General features: G+C 47.5%; 1 protein-coding gene across 2 annotated transcripts in view; it reads right to left on the reverse strand.

The window, feature by feature from the left end:
* Positions 1-1942: 1942 nt before the first annotated feature.
* Positions 1943-26227, reverse strand: part of GPAM (glycerol-3-phosphate acyltransferase, mitochondrial) — a 60906-nt gene continuing 36621 nt past the window's right edge. For both annotated transcript variants that reach the window (XM_056120564.1, XM_056120563.1), the window contains exons 4-21: positions 24805-24878; positions 24005-24118; positions 21911-22057; positions 21103-21199; positions 20018-20154; positions 16744-16843; positions 15894-16106; positions 13752-13865; positions 12299-12384; positions 11392-11510; positions 8925-8995; positions 8145-8409; positions 7209-7351; positions 5504-5581; positions 4794-4934; positions 4518-4707; positions 2869-2927; positions 1943-2282 (exon numbers count right to left, since the gene is read on the reverse strand). In XM_056120564.1, coding sequence (XP_055976539.1) covers positions 2166-2282; positions 2869-2927; positions 4518-4707; positions 4794-4934; positions 5504-5581; positions 7209-7351; positions 8145-8409; positions 8925-8995; positions 11392-11510; positions 12299-12384; positions 13752-13865; positions 15894-16106; positions 16744-16843; positions 20018-20154; positions 21103-21199; positions 21911-22057; positions 24005-24118; positions 24805-24878 — 2265 coding nt within the window. In that variant the 3' untranslated portion in view covers positions 1943-2165. The remainder of the gene's footprint in view (positions 2283-2868; positions 2928-4517; positions 4708-4793; positions 4935-5503; positions 5582-7208; positions 7352-8144; positions 8410-8924; positions 8996-11391; positions 11511-12298; positions 12385-13751; positions 13866-15893; positions 16107-16743; positions 16844-20017; positions 20155-21102; positions 21200-21910; positions 22058-24004; positions 24119-24804; positions 24879-26227) is intronic.

Genomic DNA, 26227 nt, shown 5'->3' on the forward strand with positions numbered 1-26227 from the left:
AACTTTGGTTGAGATTTTTCTTCCTTAAGAAAAGGTTTCAAAGCACCAGTTAATTAGGAAAAGCATGCGCATTTATTCTCACAGTGAGCTAAGTGGCGAGAGAGTACTAGCAAATCAGAAGCGGCAGGCATTCCCGGAAGCGGTTAAGGTTTCCAGAAAACAAACCAACTGAAAGGAAAAAGAGAGCCCAAGAAGCCAGGGGGCTCTGCCCAGGATGGCCAGGTGAGGCTCTCAGCAGAGGCCACGGTGCTCCTCGAAGGGCAGCCTCCACCAAACTCATCATCAGCTAACTGCGCCTTTGGGTCGCCCTGGCTCTGTCCTTTACAGGGTGAATGAAAGAGACCGGCAAAATGTTCGCTTGCCCTGTGAGAAACTCCCACGGGAGAGATAAAGACCCCCGGGGGGGATTCTCCCCAAGGCAGCACTTTGTAAGTCAAGTGCTGGGCCACCAGAAGTCCCTTCCATCCAGCTACTGTCACACTCATGATGGCTGGGGGTGGGGGGAACAGGGTGGGCGGGGGAGAGGGATTAGGGCAGCACAGACCGACTCCTCCAGTGGGGCAGCGGCACTACCAGCATTACTGCTCTGAGCATCACGGGAGCACTGACCTGCGGGCCTGGGCCCGGCGCTCTCCTTCCCCAAACCCTGCGGGACCTTCACAAACCACTAGCAGTGCTCAAAATCCAAACTTCTCCAAGCACAAACCGATGTCTCGGGCCTCTTAGGGTCAACTCAAAAGATGAGGCAATGCTCATCCGGTAAAGATGTCCGGGTAGGTAATACCGAGGGAGAGAAGGAAGCTGTCAGAAAAATGGCTGGGCATCACCCGATTACGGAGAATCCATCACAATTCCTACCACAAACTAACAAATATGGCCCCTGCTCACAGAAAGAAAGGCACCTGCCCATCAGGATCAGATGATTTTTTATAATTGTTTGCTACATAATTGTCAAGTCACTTGCCGCTGTTTGGCCTTGGGGTTTAGGAAGAAGCCCATTAAAAACTTGTAAAAACCATGATTTCATTTTATTTTTTTTTTCTTGATGCTAAAAATCAATAAATGCTTCCATCCACTGACCAGCCAGCTGGCCTGTCAGTACTCTGGACAGGCTGCTCACCGTCAAGGGAGTTGGGGGCCCCGCCGGCACCCACATACCATCCTCGGGGCCAACACAGACCACCCCAAGCAATCAAGCAAGTCAGCACAGCTGCTGTCCCTGCAAGAGGCTGACAACAGCGGGGCCAGGGAGGGGCAGGCCAGGGGCCGGGAAGCAGAACGGAGGGGACACGGGAGTCAGTCCCAAATACTTGCTGGTCATTTAATACAATGGCACTTTTTTTGATATGGGTGGGAGTGTTTGAATTCAGCTTTCTGGCCAGGTTTCCCCTGAATGTGGCCAGCCAAGCTGACTTCCTCCTGTAGCCCGGAACCTTAACTCGTCACAGGGTCACTTTCCCTGAACGGGGGTCCAGACACTTCCTGAGCCTGCCAGCAGGGGGCAGCACAGTGATCCCTGGCTGTGACGCACATCAGCTCAATCATTTTTGTAAAGCACTTGGGGGGGGAGGGTAGGATCGGGGTTCCCATTTAAAACCGATCGACAAAGGTAAAACTGCAAAGAAACAGTGAAGGGACGATTCAGTTATTTCCAGAGGAAGCACAGACCATCAGAAAATAAACCAACAAATCGCCTGACGGCACAAGTCTCCATAAGATTCGGTTCTAGGACACAACTACATTTGAAAAAAAAAAAAAAAAAAGAAAAGAAAATCCATCACAGTAATTAGTCCTTAACAGTTAAGTCGTACTTAAAACATAAATTTTTAATAAGCTCCAAAATAACTGTTTTCAGATTTCATTTTTGTACTCTACTGATTCTGATCGAGTTTGGAGGCTGCGCCCCCCCCACCCCCTCTCGACACCCCTCCCCCCAACGCCGCCTGCGGGATCCTTTGTCACCTCAGCGTGGGGGTGTGCACAGATGCACGGACGAGGGCTGGGCGAAGGCACTTGTCTCCCAGGAGGTCCCCCCAGAGCGGGGCAGGCCGGACCACACGCCACACCTTCCACTCTCCGGCTTGAGGCCAGCCAGAGCCCACAAGGGGCGGGTCCCGTCCCGGCCGGGAACGTGCCAGGCGCGGGGGGGTGGGGGCCAGCGTGGCCTACAGCACCACGAAGCTGAGGATGTACTCCAGGAGTTTCTGCCGGTTGCACTGAGGTAGGAAAGTGCTGCTGAGTTCTAGAACAGACACTCGCTTCTGTTTGGTCTCTTTGAAAACCTAGGGAGGGAAGGAAAAGACAAAATTCAGGACCTGAAGATTCAGAGAACATGCTCGTCACTCCACCCTGCTGCCTGCCACCCAGAAAGGCCTCGAAGACCCGGGACTGGCAGGATCCTGGACATGGGTCCCCGGGGGATGGAGCTCAACCAGGGAGTCTGACTGTACACTCCATGGTGGAAGAAGGTCATGATAAGGCTCTTGGGGGGGGGGGGAAGCAATTGGGGTCTCCGGGCAGCTCAGCTCGAACGGTACAAAAGGCGCGGGCTATCTGCAGGTAGCCTGGCAGTGCCCACAAGGATGGGAGACAACCATGACGCTGGGACAGGAGGAATGTCCCCGCGGAAGTCCTGGCACCACCCAAGACACACTGGTTCATGCTACAATGCAGGAACGGTTCAACAAGGAAGAGGGAACCCAGGACAAGGCCAGCGCACATAGGTCTATACCGACAGGCCTGGCGCAGCGGGGCCCGCACCGGTGAACCTGGCAGACGGTGTGTCTCGGGGGCCACACACCAGACCTACACCGGGGGCAAAGACAAGCCCCCACGGAAGTCCTTCCACCGAAATCAAAGGCCACTCACCCCGATGTCCTTGAACATTTTCACGGCATTCTTCACGAGGCAATAGGTGGCACTCTCAGCTGGAAAGGAAAGGCAAGACCCCGTCAGCCGTGCAGGCCCCCAGAGCAGGAAAAGCCAATGCAGTGAGGACGGGGGAGGGGCCCCCACACAAGCCTACCCCACGTGGCCTGTGAGCTGAAGCTTCGACAGTTTAGGTTTCTTGAAAGCATCATCTTCCCAGGGAAGAAAGAGGAAGAGAGACAGGCGGAGGGGGCACGTGCGGAGCTGGACCCTTTCCACGGCCCCTCTGTTTCTAAAAGTTCAGGTTTATTTCAGCTCCTGTATAAAGTGCCATTCACGACCCTCGCATGACAGGCTGTATCGAATTCCAGCCAGAGCAGGGAATGACCGAGACACCTCTACCGGAGCATCCTGTGTGAATGGGGGGGTGCGTGCCCCCCAAAGGCGGGGTGGGTCGGGCACGGCCCAGCAGAAGTGCTCACAGCAGTGAGAAATAGAGTCTGAACCTAAAGCCACCCAAATGCCCATCAACCAAAGCTATCGCTCTAAGGCGGAAAACAGGCCCGTGACGGATGACGAAGCAAGACTGGCCGCCAGGACAAAGAACCAGGTACTCAGGGCTTCACTTATCCCCGTGCTCTGGGTGAGGGCTGGAGTCACACAGCCAAACACAGACTCAACACAGAAAACGGAGATCTAAGCGGTCACCAAACAAACACACACTATCCTCCCGTTGTTCGTCGATTTGCTCGAGCGGGCCCCGTAACGTCTCCATTCTGAAACTTGTTGTTACTGTGTTTGGCATAGCGAATATGTCACGGGGAGCTTGCCAGGCTTTGCCATGTGAGCGAGATACGCTCGGTAGCTTGCCAGGCTCTCTGAGAGGGACGGAGGAATCAAACCCAGCTCAGCCGAGCAGACTGCATGCAAGGCAAACGCCCTACCGCTGTGCTATCGTTCCAGCCCAAGCGGTAACCACTAGAACTTTGTAACATGCCTGCCCAGGTGACAGCTGGGAAGGTGGGGGAGGGGGGCATGGGGGGTTGGGGTGGGAAGAAACCTGGGAACAATGCTGGAGGGAAGCTGGCACTGGTGGTGGGATTGGTGCGGAAATATTCTATGTCTAAAACTCAACTATGAATAACACTGTACGTCACTGTCACTATCACTGTCACTGTCCTCCCGCTGTTCATCGATTTGCTCGAGCGGGCCCAGTAACGTCTCCATTTTGAGACTTGTTGTTACTGTGTTTGGCATATCGAATACGTCACGAGGAGCTTGCCAGGCTCTGCTGTGCTGTGGTAGCTTGCCAGGCTCTCCGAGAGGTGTGCATCACAGTTCTTTAATTAAAAAAAAAGAACAAAAATATAACTAAGGGCAACAATGTGGGGGCTCTTAGTAACAATGCTAGGAGGGAGAGGGGGAGAGGGGAAGAGAGGGAGAGGAGAGAGAGAGAGAGGGAGGGAGGAAGAGAGAGGGAGGGAGGAAGAGAGAGAGAGGGAGGGAGGAAGAGAGGGAGGGAGGAAGAGAGAGAGGGAGGAAGAGAGAGAGGGAGAGAGGAAGTGGGAGGAAGAGAGAAAAGGAGGGAGGAAGAGAGAGAGGGAGGGAGGAAGAGAGAGAGGGAGGGAGAGAGGGAGGGAGGGACGTACCATACACAGCAATGCTCCTCTCCGTCCTGGTGATGAGGTACCGGTGGAGCTTCTGCAGGTACTCGGGCTCGGCCACGGGGCCGCTGAAGTTGTGGATGAAGATGGCCGCGGAGCTGTAGGCCTCCAGCAGCGGGCCCAGGAGCCTCTGCAGGAAGCCGATGAACTGCTGGTGCTCCTTGGACTGGCTCACCTAAGGGTGCGAGAGCGGGCGGTGAGGGGACCACAGGGGACGAGGGCCGGAGGCGGGAGACTCCCACGCGTGTCGCGGCAGCGCACCTTCAGGTAGCAGTCCCGCTGCTCCTCGCCGAAGTCGCTGTCCTCGTCCTCCTCGTCGCTCCGCCAAGACGGAGGCGCAGGGAGCTTCTTCCCCCAGTGCTGCTCGGCGAGGCCGGGGCTCATGTCCTCCTGGTCATCTTGCTGCGTCCAGGAGAGGACACGAGTGAGCAGGACGCGAGGCCACCTTCCCACCCGCTCTCTTCCGCCTCCCCTCCCAAGCTCAAGGTCGCTGGGGACACAAAAGGAGTGAAGGAAGGACCAAACAAAGGCCATGTGAAAGTCCCCTCGCCTCTCCTACACTGAGATCTACTTTCCCAGGCCACCTCCTCTAAAACAATCACACCAGAATTAAAACGGAACCTCCAGCGGGAAACGTGCCCGCACGCATGCAAGCTAATGAATGAGCCCGCTTGGGAGGTCACACCTGGCACTTCAGAACACAAGCCGCCCGCGGGGGGGAGGGACAGGCATGCGTTAGACAACACAGCCATGCAAATAGAAATCAAAACGCTCAACAGTCCCCCCAGACCTTCCCTCTCAGACCACCTCCCAGACCTTCCCTCTCCTCCTCATCTGGATTTGAGGATGCGTCTAGCGCAATCTACCCGTTACAGTGACTGGCCATCATGTTAGTTAATATTACTGATAGAAAAGATGAGAAAATGAAGAGCCAGAAACGGAAGAATAGAACGGTCAGCTTGTCCTCTTACCTCTGCCACCGTGAGAATGCCATACTGGATAAACCTTCCGACTGTTTCATGGCAAACCTGGTAAAACGTCTGGCAGGGCTGCAAGAAAAGGCACAGGAATGTGAATGTCGCTGCTGCATCCTGCCTGCTTTAAAGGCTGAGAGCACAGAGCCGGGGTGCTTACATCCCTCCCACAGACCCCCCAATCTGCCCAACTAAGCCTGCTCTAAGATTTCTCTTGCCCACCCTCTTAATGAGGACAGCAAAGTCTGGGGGAGCTCTCACTCAGCTGGCTGGCACAGCACCCAATACCACCCGCCCGCTAAGGGTGCTTCTAAGCTATCTTCCTGCGCTCCCCTCCCTGCCCCCAGCCCCCCAAGCAGAGCAAGCCCTAGGAAGGGTTGCCTGTCAGGACACTGCTAGTCATTTTTTTGGGGGGGGGGCTTCTGGGGTCACACCCAGCGATGCTCAGGGGTTTACTCCTGGCTCTGCACTCAGGAATTACTCTTGCTCAAGGGATCATATGGGATGCTGAGGATTGAATCAGGGTCAGCTGCATGCAAGACAAATGCCCTCCCCACTGTACTATTGCTCCAGCTCCAGGATTTTATCCTAAGACGATCTTTCCATGATAATTTCCCTTGTAACAAATATTGGACACAATCATGGTACATGAGAGAACGCAATAGGCAAATGCCCCAAAAGGGACAAGGTTGATCCTTGGGATGCTTATTCGCCCCGCCCCTCTCGAGCTCCCTGCTCCCATCCTGCCACCCATGGGTTCTGTCAGACTTAACCCAGGATCCCCACCCTGCCACATACAAGAATGCCAAATTTGTATTTCTCCAAATACGTGTCCTCAAAAATGCTCCAAGGCACCCACGTAAGTGAGGAGGACAAGATTAGACTCTGTGGACTGAGTGATTGCAAAGGCAGTGAATGAACACAGGTCCTCAAGTGCAAGGCTGTGCCTGCCACTGAGTCAATCCCAGCCCAAAACATGAGACTTAAATAAAGTATGATTTCTACTTGGGGCTGGAGCCATAGCACAGTGGGTAGGGCGTTTGCCTTGCACGCAGCCAACATGGCCGACCCGAGTTCGATTCCTCCACCCCTCTCGGAGAGCCCAGAAAGCTACCGAGAGTATCTCACCAGCACGGCAAAGCCTGGCAAAGCCTGGCAAGCCACCCGTGATGTATTCGATATGCCAAACACAGTAACAACAAGTCTCACGATGCAGATGTTACTGGGCCCGCTCGAGCAAATCGATGAATAACGGGAAGACCGTGACCGTGATTTCTACTTGTCGATGAATTCAAAGGAGGAAAGAAAATCTGTTCTATCTATCATACCTATAAATGCCTTATAAATGTCAGGTCATGCTGTTCTGGAGCCCAAATGCTCCTTGGGACTCCTGGGCCCAGTTGGGAAGTGAGAAAGGACTGAGCTTTTCCGAGTGTTTCGGTCTCCGAGGTTTCCGCCCAGTGACCCTGGACCTGACTCACAGAGAGCAACCCGTGATCAGGCCCAGGATTGCCCAGAGCTGGACAGCAAGCCACGATGATGAGGACATAGCGGGTTAGTGTTCGCCAAGACCCGGGATCGACTGCAAGCTTCGATAATGGACCAAAACCCAAAAAAATCTCTCAGAGAAGAGCAAAGAAGCTTCGTGATGTCACAAAATGTCCCAGACCAGACCAGAAGGACAGGGGCATAAAGTACTTACGAGTGATATGGTGCCTTCATTCGAGAGCAGGTAGCAGAGGCTGGCAGCTTTCCGCACCAGCTGCTCCTGGCTGACCAAGTTAGGGGATGCACCTGAAGGTCCCCCCGAGCCCCTCTTGTTCAGAACTGCGTAAAGGCTGCAGGCTGCAAAAATAAAAGCATCAGGGAAGCTGGCAGCTCCAGAGCGCCAAGAAGTGCTCTGGCCGACTTGAGTACGTCAGATTACCTTAACTGCTAATACAACAAAAATAGGACCCTACATCCCCTGGACACATGGATTTTTATAAATCCCTGCCTGATTACTGTCCAGTCACCCCTGTGGTCCCAACTCCATCACACTCCCATTTGGGGAGCTTCAGTCTCCTCCACACTCCTCCTCTACTTCCTCATTGTCACATATGAGTGCCCTCTGTCCACTTCAATGCCACGTCTGTGTAACATCTCATTTAGCTGTCCTGCTGTTCCTGGAGAGCAAGACACCTTGCCTGTCCTCCTTAGTACAGAGGAATACTGTGCATTCTGTAACTAAAAGACTACGGAAATACTTGTCCCAAAAAATGGGAAAAGATAGCACAGCGGTAGGGTGTTTGCCTTACAAGCGGCCAACATGGCTGACCCGAGTTCGATTCCTCCGCCCCTCTCGGAGAGCCTGGCAAGCTACCGAGAGTATCTCATCCGCACGGCAAGCCTGGCAAGCTACCCATGATGTATTCGATATGCCAAACACAGTAACAACAAAGTCTCCAATGGAGATGTTACTGGGCCCGCTCGAGCAAATCGATGAACAACAGGAGGACCATGACCATGACCACGAAGCTATAGTATTTATACTTTCATTAGAAAACTAAAAACAGAGCAAACAGGGGTCCCATTGCCCAAACCGAATTCAACTGACCATGTGTCTTAAGCCCCTTTTCTTTTCCATGAGAACACATACCTATGATGGCCTCCATGATAAAGACGTGTAGGACGCCATTGCTGTAGAAGTTGAGTTCAAAGACTGATGGGACCGTGGTGCTGGGAGTAATAAAAAACTCATCATTCCTGCTGGTGTGGGTGATGGTGACACAGTTTCCCAGCAGCTGGATGGCGTGCATGACCACATCTTCTGAATTTCCAGAGAACCCCAGGTCAAAATCACGAGCCAGGACTTCTTCCTTCATCACAAAGAAGTCCTCCACCAGTGTGGAGAGATCAATGCCCTAGAGAAACCAACAGAAATGGTGAAATAGTACCTGCCAAAAGGCAAGAGAGGCTGTTCAAGGCACTTTTCTTCTTGCCTTGCCTTTCCACACGTACAGAACACCCATGCAGAGTTATTCTGCAAAGGGGTGAAAAAAATTAGACCTCCAAGGCCAGAGAGATAGTACAAGGGATAAGATGTATATACCCCCCATACAGCTGACAATGGTTTGATCTCCGGCATTGCCTGGACAGTCTGGAGTCCCACAAGCACCACCAGTATGGCCCATGTAATCCTGGCACCACAAGGCCCAATCGGCGCTGCATCTTTGTGCCAGCCTCATTGGCTGAGAATTTAACAAAGAAAAAGGAAAAGCCAGTAACTGGATGAGTACACACAGCACTAGCCACAACACTGAGCACACAGGATCCCAACGAGGAGGAGCGCACCCATCAGAAAGTCAACAGTGCTTGTGCTGCTCGCAGGAATTTCCCCAGATGTTCTATTCCACTCCGGGGGACTTTGCGGACATACCTGCCTGTGTCTGTAGAGGAGCAGGCAGGCCACGATGTGTGTTGACATGATGGCACAGGATTTGCTAGCAGCTGGAAGGCAAACACCACGCATTAGCTGTACAGATACGTAAAATAGAGATAAAACTCGTGGTGAAGGAGATTCTGAAAGTGGTTACTTAGAAGTAGCCAAAGTACCTAAATCTGAGTCCTCCATCCACATCCTCCACCTGTGATTTACCAAAAGGAACTTGGACCATTACATGGCATTGTGGCAATGCAACCTCATTGAGCTCACTATTCATCAGAGCCAATACGAGAAAATTCAATGCAAGACAGATCACCCTTCATGCAAGGGGATGTAGAGACTGCATCCAGGGCACAGTTAGGAAAACATCCTGATCCCAAGCACGGGCCAGTCCCAGGAGCTCACCTGTAAGTGCTCCTAGACTCGGGCTACTAGAACGGCAAGTCTACTCTTGAGCAAGGATTTACCACCACACTGACCCACAAATGGAGTGGGGGTGGATGAATCTGAAGTCAGAGATTCTGAGTTCAAATTCTAACTTCTACACTGATTTCATGACTTGGAGAAAAGTACGTGAAATATCAAGCCTCAGCTTCCTTGTTGGCAAAATGAAATTCTCACCTACTTGACTGGGCCATATAAAAATAAAACAATTTTCATCCAGGTCCGAAGGTAGGTCAGAGTTAAGAAGGAAGGAGGTAGAAACACCTTTGAAAATGACTGCGGTCCACAGCCCAGCACTCAAAATGTATGGAAAATCATCATTACATAAATTAAACATGAGAATGTCCAAGGAGTAATCTGAAATCAGGACATGATTTGCAAATATTTTTAATTACTATAGATTCACAAATTCACCCTGAACGAATGGTTTGAGGCTCTTCGTGTTCCTGGAGCGAGCAGACGCCACTGGGCTACACTAGCATGCAACAGGGATAAATGGAGATGGTACTGGCGCCTGCTCGAGCAAATCGATGAGTAACGGAATGTCAAGTAATCAAGTGATCAAGACTCACAAATACTTCATTGTTATTGTACCTAGTGCTCAAATACATACACACACACACACACACACACACACACACACACACACACACACATATATAAGACAGTACAGTGGGCATTTGCCTTACACATAGCTGAACCAGATTCACTCCCCAGCACTATATATATGGTCCCTCTAAGTCCTACCAGAAGTGATCCGTGGACACAACTGGATGTGGCCCAAAATCAAAAATGAAACAAACTTGAAAAAAAACACCCTAGACTACCTAGTATCCTATGTATGGACATTACAAAGAACGGTTCACCGTTCACGGTCCTCCCGTTGTTCATCGATTTGCTCGAGCGGGCCCAGTAACGTCTCCATTGGAGACTGTGTTGTTACTGTGTTTGGCATATCGAATATGTCACGGGGAGCTTGCCAGGCTCTGCCGTGCGGGCGAGATACTCTCGGTAGCTTGCCAGGCTCTCCGAGAGGGGCGGAGGAATCGAACTCGGGTCAGCCATGTTGGCAGCTTGTAAGGTAAACACCCTACCGCTGTGCAAAGAACATCTATAAAAAATTTAAAAGCCTGAATATTTGATTCAAAACTGCATAACAACGAGGTTGAAAACCCTCAAAGCGACACCCTGACTGCTCGCGCGTTGGGATTTGCATGGCCTCCCAGCCCATCAACATTGAGGCATGTTATTATTAGCATCCAGACTCAAGACCATCAGATGTGCTGAGAAAGGTGGCCGGGAGCAGAGCAGTTGCTGTGGAAGGAGCAAGCCAAGAGGAGGAAGACTCAGCAGGAATCGCTGAGGGGGACCTGGACAGCAGACAAGGATGAGGACGACCTGCCACCTACAGGCTGGACCATGGGTCCCGCTGCAGCTGCCGTTGCAACTGCTCTTGTAGGACATTAAAGCTGCCTTGACCCAACAATGCCGTCAGAACTTCAGGACACTGATCATGCCCTCCCTGACCCCTGCTCCAATCTGGGTCTTCCCACCCAGCTCTCCAAACAAGGACCGATGCTCGTGACGACAGGGATATTCATGATCCCGCAGGTGGTCCCGGCAGCTAACACTGGGCTCTCCACCTTCACAGCTGCTGAGTGCAGCACCCACAGATCATCTGCGTGGCCAGAGGGAAGGGCACACGCATACGACTATAAACGAGGCGCTGTTATCACAGTTCCAAGGAACGAACTCCTGAGACTGGCAGTTTCCTGAAAGATTAAGAAGCGACAGGCGAGCGCCCACTACTCGGCAGGTGAAGGCGCCACACAGGGGATATCGCTTGCTAAATGGGTCCCTCAGCACCACCTCGCTCCTAGCAGCCTTCCAACTCCCCGTTGGCATGCTGGGTGGCTGAACCAGATGCACAGGCAAACCTTTGCACACTCCCAAGCCGTGTGTTGTGCACGGCCTGACCCTGCGCTGCAGGTCGAGAAGAGCTGGGCCTCCCACTTACTGAAGAGGATGTGCTCGGCCAGATTGGCGATCAGTCTCCTGCGGAATGACTCGTCGGCTGCATTTCTCGACTCGTTGATGGCTGATGCATCTGCGCCTTCTTCAGCGGCATCATTGGGCCTGAAAGGTTTCGGGTTTTTTAATTAGCTCTTTTTAATTACTATAAGGCAAGTTGGATGGGAGAAAGGTTTTTAAACATACTGGATACTTGGAAGCAATATGTGTTCCAAATTTAAACCATAAATAGATACACTTTATGTATGGTAGGCACATTACTTGTGAAATCCATTGAGAAATGCACAAAACATTTATGACATTTCTGGTTTTCCTGTTTGTTTACATGTTTTGGGCCACACCTGGCAGCGTTCAGGGCTTACTCTTGGATTGGCACTCAGGGATCACTCCTGGTGGCCTCAGGAGACCATTTAGGGTGCCAGAGACCAAACCCCGGTCAGCCCTGTGCAGGGCAAATGCCCTACCCACTGTACTATCACTCTGGCCCCTGTATGCCATTTCTGAAGACAAGATTCTTGAATACATTAAAGAACTTACTATTCTTTTTTTTTATTTATTTAACTATTCCATTTTCTAAGTTATGATTCAACTCAAATTCTACAGTTGGGGGCAGTAGTGGGGGGAAAACAAAGCTTTTATATGTATAACTTTGTATAACATGCATAAACCACTAAAAAGAATTCATTTCCAATATACGAGAGCATTTGCCAAAGAATGAATCACAGAACCAAAAGATTTTACAATGCAAATAATCAAAGACCTCCAGACTGATACAAAAACATGTCACTTGAATATGTTTTGTTGGACCAAAAGAAAAGCTTTTCAGGTAGCTCCTCAAGGAGAAGTGAAATGCAACACATTCAATGCAAAGCACACGAGGGAGCCACTCTCACCTGGAAGGAAGGATTGCTGGCAACAGCGCCTGTTCCAGGGAGACGGGTGCAGATGCTGGCTTCTGACTCTGGCTTTCTAAATATTCCTGGGAAACAACAGAGCACAGCCATTCATTCTCGGCCTCTTGCTCGCGCCAACACAGAGGAGACATCATTTAATCTTCAAAAAGGCAGAAGGCAATAAATGGCTTATAAACTGGGCCGTGCTACAGAGGATGAGCAATATTTTCTCCATCCTGCACACTCTGCACACTCTTCACAAGCCCAGAATGACTCAGCACGCTACCAGGGATAAAATCCAAGAACTGAAGACCCGAAGAAGCAGAGAGTGCTGCTTCAGGAACACTGTTTTACCACAAGAGAAAATATTTTAACTTGCCTCATGATTATTAAATAAAAAAAAAAAAAATTACACTCCCAGTGCAAATCTGCTCATCAACACATCCATACTTTAAAAAAAAAAAAAAATCTGACCGCTTGCAAGCCACAAATTAGTCCAAAGAACCTTAATTCAAAGGCGGATTCTAACAAGAGAGAACCTGTACCATGGCCACAGTCAAACAAATCCAAGAGAAAGGGTAGAAAGAAATGACGAGATTCTTAAATCTCACAGGAAATGAGCGTCTGCTCGGGAAAACTGCAAAGCAGAACAGAGTGGTGGGACTTAGGCTCCTCAGCCCAGGCTGGCCAGTCCTCTCCTCTGCCCTCTTTCCCCAGGACAAGGAGCCTGAGCACCTCGGGAACCTGCCCTCGCTGGCTGCTCCCTGTCCACGCTGTGGGCATCAGAGTTCGATCAGCAGGTCAGTCTGATAGCAGTGGACTGTCACTGTCACTGTCCTCCCGTTGTTCATCGATTTGCTCGAGCGGGCCCAGTAACATCTCCATTGTGACAACTGTTACTGTGTTTGGCATACTGACTACGACATGGGTAGCTTGCCAGGCTTTGCTGTCCGGGCAAGATACTCTCGGTAGCTTGCCGGGCTCTCCGAGAGGGGCAGAGGAATCGAACTCGGATCCTCCATGTTGGCCGCTTGCAAGGCAAACGCCCTACCCACTGTGCTATTGCTCCAGCCCATGGCAGTGGACATAGCCTGCTTTGCCCAGCTCTCAGGACTCATGTTTTCAAAAACTTCTCCAAGGGCAAGTTCAAACCAGAACAGGGAGTGTTGATGATATACAGATGCACAACACAACATGGAAAGCACGGATGTTGAAAAACAGCAATGAATGTCAAGATCAGTATCTCCCAAAGGCAAGAAAAATTCACTCTTCTTGGTCAACGCATGTGCTGTGGTAGAAAAATCTAGGAAACACCATCCTATCACCACCCTCTGCTTTCAAGAGAGGACAGTGAGGCCCGGATCCTACAGAGCAGAGGGAGAGTTGGGGCCCAGGGCCAACCTTGCTGTCCACCTTCTGCATGCAGCCCTGCTAGGCCCCCAGGGACACTTGCCTTCAGGGAAAACGGCTGTGCAAAGTCCACCCGGACACACCCGTAGTTCTTCCGAAGCATCCGAATAACGCCTCTGGCCACACTCCAAAGACTCTCGTTCTTCTTAGGTTTTCCCTAAATTCCAATTTTGAAAGAATGAGATGGTGAGAAATAAGGCTGATGTACCGCCAACATTCTGTTATCCAACGTAGCATGCACTGTATGTTCTGGAGGCGGTCGTGAAAAAGACCACCAAAAATGAAGGAAAATCAAGACTCCTGACTGACACTGGTCAGAAAATGTTCCGCAATTAAAGATGAACTTGAGACAAATATGAATCTCAGACTTACTTGGTCGACAACACGGTTTTCTAAGTGTTTCCTAGAAAGGGAAAGGGGGTACAAAGGGTGGGGTCGCAGGGGTCATTTTAATAGTGTAATGGCACCGAAAACAACGGAGACAGGCACAGTGAGGACGACACACATATGCTCCTCAAATGTGACAAGTGTTAGTAAACCAACGCTGAGTCGGTTCAAATGCGATTTAGAAAATTATGCTATGGTCATGTCACTGGGATCTCCATGTCGGCGATGAAAGCCAGAACATGTAATACTGACTCACTGTGTGTGCAGCTGTGCACAAGAATTCAAGTGGCGACTAGTTCAAAACAAAAATGCTCAGGAGCCTGGAAAGCCGGTTCGCTGTGAGCAGGAGAAGGGAAGGCGTCAAAGAGGCCCTGGTCTGAGGTCTGACCATCACCAGAACCTCAATACCTTCCGGTGGATAATGGAACACCAGCTCCAGCCTGGCAGTGGCCTTTAACTCACTGCCCATTTCATAAGCAGGTACTGACTTGTGAAGAGCCATCAGGCACAATGATGGCCACATAATGGATACAGGACTCAGGCGGGACCTCAGGAGGCTCAGGCAGAGCAAAGAGCGTAGACAGGACACTCACACAGTGTGGGGCAAACCCTTAAGACATATCCAGGTAGTTATCAGGGTTACAGGCTTATTTTTCAATATCTCAAGTATCCCAAGTTCCCAGGCGTCTTTCTGGTATTTGGATGGGGGATGAGAGGGAGTGGAGGCTGTAGTATACTTGAAACAAACATCTTGGCCAAGACTTCCACACTAAATAGAACCAAAACTAAATCCCTTTAGAATTCATACCCTGCTGGTAGAAACCGTGAAGGTACTTTGAAATGTATTTGGGGATGGCAAATTGTATTTTGCTATATGTATTTTGAAGGACTGGCAGTACCTGCGAAGCTAAACACAGAGGTACCACCCATTCTATTCCAAAACACAGACAAGTGAAATGCATACAAAACATAGGTCATTAAGCCGGACATCCAGGAATGAGTCCCATCCCCAAAGTGGAAATCGAACTCCCTTCCGCCACTGGGCAACCAAGCGTCTATTCTTACGATGGAATGCCATCTGTCCGTACGAATGGGGACACTCTAACTAGAGGCAACAACGCGGTTGACTCACAGGCAGCTGCTAGAGCAAAGCACACTGGATGCGACAGAGTCTACACACTCACAGTAGCAGGCTGAGAGGCACAAAACATGCGCAATCGATCTGCTCTGTCAGAAGTCAAGGGGAAGCTGTGCTTAAGGGAACAGTGGAGAAAGCAGTAGAAGGGGTTGGTTCCCAGGTCAGTAGTGCTGGTTACATGGGCATGCGCACTTTCTGATCATTCATGCATGCTTACGGCTCATATAGTCTTCTGTACCTATTCTACTTCAGTGTAATAAAAATGTATTGACACTCCTCAAATTAATTTATGGTTGCTTTTCAAACATGTTCCCAGCCATGCCACAGGCCCAATTTAGAAGCTGCACAAAAGGAGACCCTGGGGAGAATGAACCTCATGTAATTCCCCACATGGCAGCTCTATGCTAAGCCTCTCCCTTCTCCCAGCCCTAGGTCCCAGGCCAATACCGAGGAATGGATTCGGTTCCAGCAAGTCCAGAAAGCACCACGTCAGCATTACCAACCAAAACGAGAGAGGCGGCGAAAGCCACTGTCCAGGCCCCCCTCACCCTGTCTCTGACTGTGCTCTAGGATTGGGGAAACTAAACACCATTCTTAGTTAAACCTAAACACATTGATCCCTCAAAGAACAGAAGCCTCTGTCTTCAGGAGTCCTCTTACCAGCTGTTCGCCATTGTAGTGGCCTTCAATAATACGATCATAGGCGATTCCAACAGGTATTACCAGGATGTCTGGGATGGTGTTGGCAGACAGAGTATCCACCACTACTGACAAAAGGCCTGCTCGAGCACAGGACGTTTTCCCACTCCTAGAGCGTGTCCCCTCCAGGAAAATCTCCAAGAACTGTTGTTGTCGAAGGAGTTCAACTACATGCTGGAATACAAGGAAAAAGTAAAGCATGAACTTAAGATCACACAACACAGGACAAAAACTCAGCATGCTCCATTTTATTTTTTTTTTATTTCTTCGTGTACTTTTTTTTTATTAAAAATTTTTTTAATAGTGAGACATCATGAGGTACAGTTGCAGACTTACACATCTTTGTGCTTGGGTTTCAATCATACAATGATCAAACATCCATCCCTCCACCAGTGCCCATTTCCCACCACCACGGATCCCAGTATCCCTCCCACCCCCCATCCTCCCCATCCCACCCTGCCTCTGTGGCAGGGCATTCCCCTCTGTTCTCTCTCTCCTTTTGGGTGTTGTGGTTTGCAAAAGAAACATTGAGTGGCAATCATGTTTGGTCTATAGTCTACTTTCAGCATGCTCCATTTTAAAACAACCAACAACCACCACAAAAACATTCTGACTTGACTACTGAAATATATATATTTAGTATCTATTTTATATTAGCACATTATATTTTGGTGTTATCAATAATTAATCTAGCCTCTCACCCAAGCAATAATCACTCAAATAATTAAAAATCTCCCTCAAGTCCATCCTTTCATCCACACCCACAGGGAAAACCATCATCTGGGCTTTAAGGGTAAAAGGTGGCACATACCCCGTGGAGCAAAGCTCTGTAGAGAATATCTTTCCGTCCATCTGGCGTTTCATCTAGCCTCCGTCGTATGAAAAAGCCCCCAAGCTTGTGGATCAACGTACTATGAATTCAAGAATGCATTAATTATTTATGAAGAAAAGTATCAAAGAAAGACTCAAATCCAAATTATTTCCTAATATTTGCCATTTGGGTATAAACCATGTACATCGTTTGAGCTACTGACAACACCAATATGCTATGTTTCCATTATTGACTCATTTCAGTTATTTGTACTGTTCATCAGCCTTCAGAATTTCACTGTGCAATAAAGACCTACTGTGCCTGCTCCAAGCTATTACCCCACGAAGGTGATGGTACGGATTCTAAGAGTTATGACAGGTTCTACCCTTTTCAAATTCTGTCCAGTATCTCAAGACACTGACTGCTAGACATCCTAAAATTTTCTTATAGCACATTTATTACAAATGAAAGCTCCTTTAGGAAAACTCTCTCTCTAAAAAAAAAAAAAAAACATACTGCTTAGAGCAAGTACATGTGAGAAAAGGACAATTTTATCACATTGAAAGCAAGCACAACCATCCTTCCAAAACATAAAACAGAAACCTGCTGCATGGACAGAGAGAGGAGTAAAACAATTCTCTTCACAAACCCGAGTCTCTTTCTGCAACACTGATTTAAGTCAACTTCTCCACACTCGAAACTTCATCCTACTCTTTTCAAACAGTGACACTAATATAAGTATGCATTTCAGTATCTTTGAGATTCAATTATGAAGGTCTCAATAAATGGCCCCAGACTTATATCACTCTTTGAGAATAGAACTGTAGAATAAATTCATATAAAAAAATAAATGTGACGAACCATCCACAAAGATTCCTCCTTAGAAGTGGATGCTGAAAACAAGAGACTTACAGGTATCAAGAGAAAGTAGACAACAGACTGGGATGTCTATTGCCTAGTATATCTGAATGAATGATGAGCTAAGCCTGTAGTTCAAGAAAAGGAATCCTGGGGGCCAGAAAGGTAGTACAGCAGGCAGAGTCCTTGCCTCACACATGGCTGACCCAGGTCCAATCCCCAGTATCCCTTACCAACCCCAGAGCTCACCCTTCTCTGAAGGGATCCCTAAGCATAGAGCCAGCAGTAAGCCCTGAGCTCTACCAGGTGTGGCCCAAATACACACACACACACACACACACACACACACACACACACACACACACAACACAGGAAAAAAAATGAGTGAGAGAGAGAGAAAGTATGTTGGGTTATGAGAGATGCTTAGTGTTTAAGCACTTGTAAGTGGAGAGCCAGACCTGAAGAGAAATGAGTGCTGAGTTGTTCTGATTATAGGCAAGGCAAACGACCGTGTAGCAAGATTTCTCGAGAGCCCAAACGGAACAGTCCTCTTTGCTCAACTTTTCTACCCACCAGCAATTTTCTGATCATTTCTAATTTGGCGTTCTGGGTCCTTAATAAAGGGAATTGGTGGCCAGGAAAGTAAAATATGCTATTGCCCAGAAGGCATGTCTATCCTCGATGGCAGGGGCCTCTCTGTTGTGTGGCTGTTGTTTGTCTATCCCTGCCCCCTCCCCATCATACTAGGCACTATTTGAAGGCAAAGTCTATGCATCCTGTTACATCTTCTGTAAGCACAGCTACGTACCGACTGGCAAAATGAATGAATGCCTTCTTTTCCAGCATTCACATGGGTATGATTCCATATGGAACTTGGAATCAAAGGATTAGGAAGGCGTTCCCTGGACTATAAGGCTGAGGATCAGACTTCACTGCATGCAAAGGATGCCTGCCACCCAGCTAGACCCAACTTGCCATGCTGCCAGCCCACTGCCCTTCCCGCCACTCTCCAGACGGAGCTCCTCACAGTCTCCCCTTTACAGAGCAGACCTGACTAACCATCCCCTAGGCCTATCCAGATACCACTGCTAAGACCTGGGTGCCTCCCTCCCTTCCTGCCCCTCTGTGGAGCCATAGCTGGACTAGCACAATTCCTAAAACAGTCTCTAAATCTACGCCCCACCCTCCAAGAGCACTCAGAAACTCTTCATTTAAACCTCCAATATCTTTCACCAGAACTAGGCAACAGACAGAACTGATTTCACCCCTTCTAATCCAAAATGACTTTCCAAGACACAAAATTACACCTGTCATTTCTCATGCTTGGGGCACACTAGACTCCAGCTGACAAACTGTTTGGGATCCAGTTTTCACTACCAATGCAGTCTCTACCTCCAGTCTGTGATCCTTTCCAAACATCCAACATCCTAATTCTACTGAGCATGGCTGCCATGGACACACTATTTCCTCTGCATGCCATAGAATATACTCCCAAGGTAAACCTCTAGAGCACACGTTATTTTCTTTTTCTGTTTTGAGTGACAGCATAGCGGTAGGGCGTTTGCCTTGCGTGCAGCCAGCCCAGCCGAGCCGGGTTCAATTCCTCCACCCCTCTCAGAGAGACTGGCAAGCTACCAAGAGTATTCAATATACCAAACACAGTAACAAGAAGTCTCACAATGGAGACGTTACTGGGCCTGCTCGAGCAAATCGATGAACAACGGGAGGACAGAGAGTGAACAATGTCTCTTCTAGCTCTACTCCATTAGGAGATTAAAGTAACAGGTAGAGTTCTTCTGTTTTACCCCTAGGTTATCACCTCACTATTCGGGTACCCCCATTCTAACCCCACTCCCTACTGCCAAGCCAAAGCAATCTGGCTCTCCTGTATTCCCAACTGCATTTCATGCACTTGTTAAATCATCACCATACAACTGAAGTATTGTTTTCACCAACTCTGCCCTATAAATCACAGAAACATGAGCCCGGGGTGTAGCCCAGCACTAAAGCATAAACCTCACGTGTACAAGGCCCCGGGTTCGAGACACAACACCCCAAATTAAAGGAATAACACACAAAAAAATGGTGATAGCCTTCATGCCTTTACATACAATTTAAATTTTCTAAAAATACCATGCATTACTTTTATACTAAGGGTAAAAAAAATGCTGCCATTTTCACATCGCATATATCAAAAAATAAAAAAGCATATTCAAAATGCAACTTTTTATAACTTTAATTTCAAAATAGTCTGTTTTTACTTTGAACAACTTGGAGCCAAGGAAATGGCTCAAAGGCTGGAGTGCATCTTTGCCTGCAGGAGCCCTGGGTTCAGTCCCTGACACTACATGGTTCCCCAAAGCACTGAGCTCCGGAGTAACAAAAGAAACAAACAAACAGGAAAAGCTGGTCTTACCTGAAGATGGGGATGTTGAGATTATTGCCTGAAGCAATATAAGGCGCTTTGATGTTATGGCAGAAGAGAATGAAAGTGAGCAGCAGATAGTCAATATGTGATCTATGAACTGGTAGAAATATAAGCGGCAAATTTGTCTAGTAAAGGGAAAAATGCCAAATTTAAAATTCAAAACGTAGAGTTCAGTCATCATACTTTGCAACTTCATACCTGGTCAGAGTCACTTCTGGCTAGTCAGTCACTTGCCCTAAATAAACATTTTCCAGTAATATGAACATCTTTTATTTTAATACTTAGCTGGCTGAAAACAACAATAACGGCCACAAAGAATCTGAAGAAGAGTAATCAGGAGCTCAAGCCCATTCCATAAACTGAGAGGGAGGTCTAACCAAATAAATGACTTGAATATCCCAGGCCAAGTCATTTATTAACTGCTACTTTCTTGCTGGAGCGATAGCACAGTGGTAGGGTGTTTGCCTTGCACGCAGCCAACATGGCCGACCCGAGTTCGATTCCTCCACCCCAGCAAGCTACCGAGAGTATCTCGCCCACACGGCAAGCTCCCCGGGACGTATTCGATATGCCAGACACAGTAACAACAAAGTCTCCAATGGAGACGTTACTGGGCCCGCTCGAGCAAATCGACAAACAACGGGAGGGCCTTTACCTTTTTTACCTTTTACTTTCTTGCTACTTATCATAAAGGGTCAAATCTTCCCAAATGGTCAGAATCAACAAGCATATACAAGAATATATTTCTTGAGGCCCGAGATATATCACAGCCTCACAGCCACTAGGGCGCCAGCCTTGTATGTAGTCAATCTGAGTTCAATCCCTGGCACCCCATATAGTCCCATGAGCCTGCCAGGAGTAATTCCTCTGTATAGAACCAGGAATGACCCCTGAGCACTGCTAGATGTAGCCCCAAAAACAAAATAGTAACAAATACATATATGTAACATATATATGTATACACACACACACACACACACACACACACACACATACATATATATGTATTTTAACTCCAAAACTCTATAAACATGGAGAAAAACAAACAAGCAACAGATCGACATGGTTCTTGCCTCAGTCGCAGCTTTCACCATCTCCAACTGGCCCTTATGAATCTGAATGTTCCAAAAGAAGCTGTTGAAGAGTTTGAGCAGCACCCACCCGGTCAGTCTGAAAGAAGTAAAATAAGTGGGTGAATAATAAATGTGTCTACACGTAGATGGATATGTAGCTGACTTCAACTTCAACTCCACTGAAGGGTGCTGAACCTCCCCTCAGTGAGCGCTTGTGTATGGATTAAGTTGCTAACTGACACATATGTAATTTACAGAAATATTTATAACGCAACAGGATCTTACATTTCACTCCAAGAGCACACACTTCAGAAGCAAATGGTCAAGAAATCCTTAGGAACACAGAGAATACTGAGGTGGACAAAATAACACAAAAGCACTTCCAGGGGCCCCAGAGACAGGCAGGGGGAAGACCCTTGCCTTGCCTGAGGATACCCCAGGTTCAATCCCCAGAACCACATATGATCCCCTGAGCCCTGTCAGGAATGTCCCTAAGCACTGAGCCAGGAGTGAGTCCTGAGCATCCCTGGGTATGGAACCATTCCCCAGGGCCCCTCCCAAAAAAGACCTCACTTTAAGAAATAGGTCCATGAAATCTGGCTTGCTCTCAGTCAGAAAATAGCTGCCATCCATGCAGTGATTAAGACCTTCCCGGGTGCTGCCTCCCACCCAAAGTAAGAGTTTCCAAAGGGCATGGTTTAACCTCAGAACATGACCTAGTATTTGGGGGCCAAGAGCTCTGTGCTGGCAAAGGAAGGTCCCGAGTCCTGTCTGTTCCACACACCTTCCCTGCCTTGCCTTTTCATACCTGATCATTGCCGGTGAGACCGTGGCGACCATTTCCTGAAGGATCCTTTTGGCTTTCTTGTTCACTTTGCTGATGGCTTTTGACTGCTGCTGGGCGGACCCATCAGGATTTAACTCAGCAGCCACTTCTGCGATTGCCTCTTGCACTCTGGTTAGGAAACCCAAGAGAGTGAAGACACAATGTAACTGGCTCCCAGCTACTTTGCTTTCAGTCATTTCTAAACTGTAACTACGGACAGCAAAACAAAATGGTCTTTCCTTTTACTCTATCATAACATTGAGGGATCATATCAAGTGATTCTGTTATACTAGCTATTAATTAGTAAGAACATTCATATTTCAAAGTGAAACAATCCCTGAGGAATCTGAGAAGCAAACTGAACAATGTAATTCAAAGTCACTGGCTAGCAACTAAGTGTCTCTGAATACTCTGGCTATGCTGTTAGGGACACAAAGTTGCAGGAAGAGAGAAAGGAAGCTTCCACTGAGCCACGTAATTCAGAAGTATCCAATGCTTACTGCCAAAGCAATGTGAGATTTTTCTTCTGAAGACCTAATTTATTAATCATGAATACTGTGACATTCCCAGATGAATTATACGCAAAATTCTCTGGATGGGATCAAAATGGAACATAAATATTTACAAGTGTTTTCCAACTCAAAGCAGAAACTTTAAAAATGCATAGCTCTACGGGAAAATAGCAGAGCCAGGGGCAGGGACGCAAAAGGGAAAGTTTAATCCGGCTTTGTCAATCTTCCAAGTGGTTCTGGAAGGATGCCTTAGGTTAAATGTTCTCAAATCACTTCTAACATCCAAGTTACTATCACTACATATCTAGATGGAATGAAATATGCATGAAAGTTTTCACCTAGAAAATAGAATATGTAATAATCCAAGAAAGTTTCAAACAATCTTTTTTTCTCTCTGTTGCTACTAGTTTCAGATTGCAGCAAAAACTGTTTTTGTACAGCAAAAATTCCACACAGCCCCCAAATTCATACTACTAAAAGACCAGTTTTTCAGGACACTGAAGCAGTCTGAGTTTATTTATCTATTCTTCAATTTTTTTATTTGTTTTTGAGCCACACCCAGTGGTGCTGAGGCTCATGGCTTATTCTTGGTTCTGTATCAGGGTCACTCCTGGCACGGCTGAGGAAACCTTATGGGAGCCAGAGATGAACCCAGATTAGCCGCATGAAAGGCAAGCGCCTTACCCATTGTATTATCTCTCTGGCCCTGAGTTTATTCTTTTGAAGCACTGTTTCCTTAGAAAGCACTTATTTCAATCTGGCCAGGAAAATAGTCACAAGCAACAGACTCATATCATTATATTATCAACAGACTATTAGATCTCTTATGTTACTTATTCAAAAAATTCATTCATTCGTTCAATATTTACCGAGCACTTAGCACAGGTTGGTCTATTCAAGCTTTAGCAATCAAACCACAAGGCCTACATCTCTCTGAAGGCTTTCAACACACCTGGTTTACCACTCCCCAGACCGAGGTAGATATCCACCACGACATCAAGCCATATTTCATTGCCTAGACTTCCAAATGATTGCTTCCCACTACACCGGAGTTCAGTTCAGTGTTTCCTATTTGACAACAAGCTCCTCTGGGACAATAGTAATTTCTAATGGATATTTTTCAGAACAAGATAATTTGAATAGGTACTCAAGGGTTTTTTTTTTTTTTGGGGGGGGGGGTTGGTTTTGTTTTGCCTTGTTTTGCTTTTTGACAGAAGCATCAAGCTTGCTTCTCTCTTGACTACAAGATAGGAAGTGCAATGTCCCAAACGTTTATAATCAGAGAAATCTGGCAATGTGTGTCTCTGAGCTCCTGCCTGCCTTTCAGGTGGCAGAAAACCACCTAATTACTAATCCATAAGATAAGATTGGTGTTGCCCCATGGGCCTGCTCCCCAAAATCTTGTTTTTCTTTTTCTTGGTTTTCTTTGGATCTTAACATTTAATATTTAGGAAAAAAAAATACATCTGGAAACCCAAAGAAACCAAAGGTTAACAAAAGAAACTGCCCCCTCGTCCCCCTCCCCATCGCCCACTCCCCTGGCCAGTACTCATTCCGGCCTCACCTACTGCTGCTCAGCACATTTTCAGCCACGTTGGTGGCAAACATGCCTTTGTGAACATCTCGCTCCTGAACAAAAAGCACGTAGGAGAGACGCCTTGCGAGCCAGCCTCGGTGCCTGTAATGAGACAATGAGGTCGTGGAGAAGTTAAGTCTATAGCATCAAAAGCAAGAGGCTGCCATTCTGCAATGTGGGAAAAAAATTCTTGCTTTATCCACTCCACCAACATGGGGTTGTAGAGTAGAGTCACCAAGCGCTGCAGGAGTGATGCAGGTAATTCTAGTCCGACTTTCTTTCATGCACCCTTGACTATGTGACTTGAGACTGAATATTGTGAATTGCTGTTTGGGTAGTGTTACTCTGCCAAACAGCCCAAATACAAAACCAAGTCATAAGTCACAAAAGAGTTTCTCAAAAGAGGCTCGCATCTTCTGAAACTCTATAGGCTTAAGCAAATTTCAACCAGTTACACTGCTTTATAAGTTGCATGTACAATAAACCATATTAGGAGATATGTAAACATTTAGCTCTCCTTAGTTAAAGCCCTTCCACATTTTGGCACATTTCAGTTGCCAAGTCAAGAGAAGAGTCAGTTGGAGATAGCTGTAAGAGACACCTGCTCTCATGGAAAGACTTATCCGAGCATCATGGCAGCATTAAGAATCACAAGTGTCCAGTTTTAGAAAAACCTTCCTGTCAGTCTCACATCAACTTTCCAAAACACAAAGACATTAATCTCATCATGAGTATCTACTCTGGAGTTTTCCTTTCAAGATTTAATAGAAATATGAAACTTATTTTACCTTGTGTGAGTTTCATTGATATAAATAACATTCCGCAAACCCAAAGATGGGATACTGGGGTTGAAAAATTTATCCTGCATAAAACAAAAATTAAAAAAAAAATTAATTGGTGTAAATATGCAACTGGATTTAACGACTTTTCTAACTCAAGTACAAAGTTAGGTGTCATATCAAAAATCTAAGTGATGAAAGAAAACTGTGTTTAAGTAAAAAGCACCTTTTTAGTCTTGAAAGATCACTAACTCAAGATAAATACTTAACCCTTAGAAAAAAAAATACATAGTGCATCTTCCTCTCTTGCTAGAGTCCTCCCTTTCCTCCAATCTCTCCTCCCCCCAAGCCCAAAAGATTGAAGCTACATATCATATTAAATCATGACAGGAATACTGGAGATTTCAGTGTCACCCAAACATGAAATATCATGGTAAGTACCATGCAGTTATTTTTATATTACTACGTATCCCAATAATCCTGACACTAACCCTATTAGTGATCATTTGTTGGGGATCATATTCCCTAACATGACTGTCTACTTGGTGAGAAAATATAAGGAAAAAAGTTACTTACTTCACAGGTAACCTGAAAGAATAATTTATAACTCCACTTAGAAATCTTTTCCTGTTTGTGTTTTGGTTTGGGGGCCACACCTGGTGATGCTCAGGCTTACTCCTGGCTCTGCGCTCAGGGATGACTCCTGATGGGGCCGGGGAGCACATGGAGCACCGCAGACTGAACTTGGGTCAACTGCATGTGAAGCAAGCAACTGACCCACTGTACTATTTATTTCTCTGGCCCGAAAGACAAAGTCTTTTTACATTTCTTTGTTGAGAGTGGGGGAAGGAGTTTTCTTGGGGCCGCTTCCATCTCAGTGCTCAATGTGGTGCTCGCTTTCGGTGGTGCTTAGGGGCCTATGCGGTACCAGGGACAGACCCCCGGCCTCTGGCATACAACATATGTGCTCCATTCCTCTGTGCCATCTCCCAGCCTGTGAAAGTCTAACTTTACTTATCAATGAGGACAAAAAGGCAAACTCCCCAAATATAAATGCTGAGAAACCATGATATGTCTCTAGCAGAAGACGTGAAACACTTAAGTAAAATCTTCACAGAGAAAAGGAAACACAGAATCTCAGAGAAAGGGCTGCAAATATCAAAACTTAAAAGTGTTGTCAAACTGGGACCAGAGAGATGGTACAGGAGCTAAGGGACCTGGCTTACGTGCGGCAACTCCAGATGGACGCCCAGCATCACCAGGAGTCGTCTGCAGGCACAAAGCCAGGAGCAAGCCCTGGGCACCAGTGGGAGTGGCCCCAAACCAATTAATATGTAAATATTTCCAAATAATACTTTAAAAAAATACTCCATAGATGAACATTAAGGTATGCTCTATCAGGTAGTACGTTTGGGCAAAAATAAGTTATCTT

Source organism: Sorex fumeus, unplaced genomic scaffold, assembly GCF_029834395.1.
Source record: "Sorex fumeus unplaced genomic scaffold, SorFum_2.1 ptg000043l, whole genome shotgun sequence".
NCBI lineage: Eukaryota > Metazoa > Chordata > Mammalia > Eulipotyphla > Soricidae > Sorex > Sorex fumeus.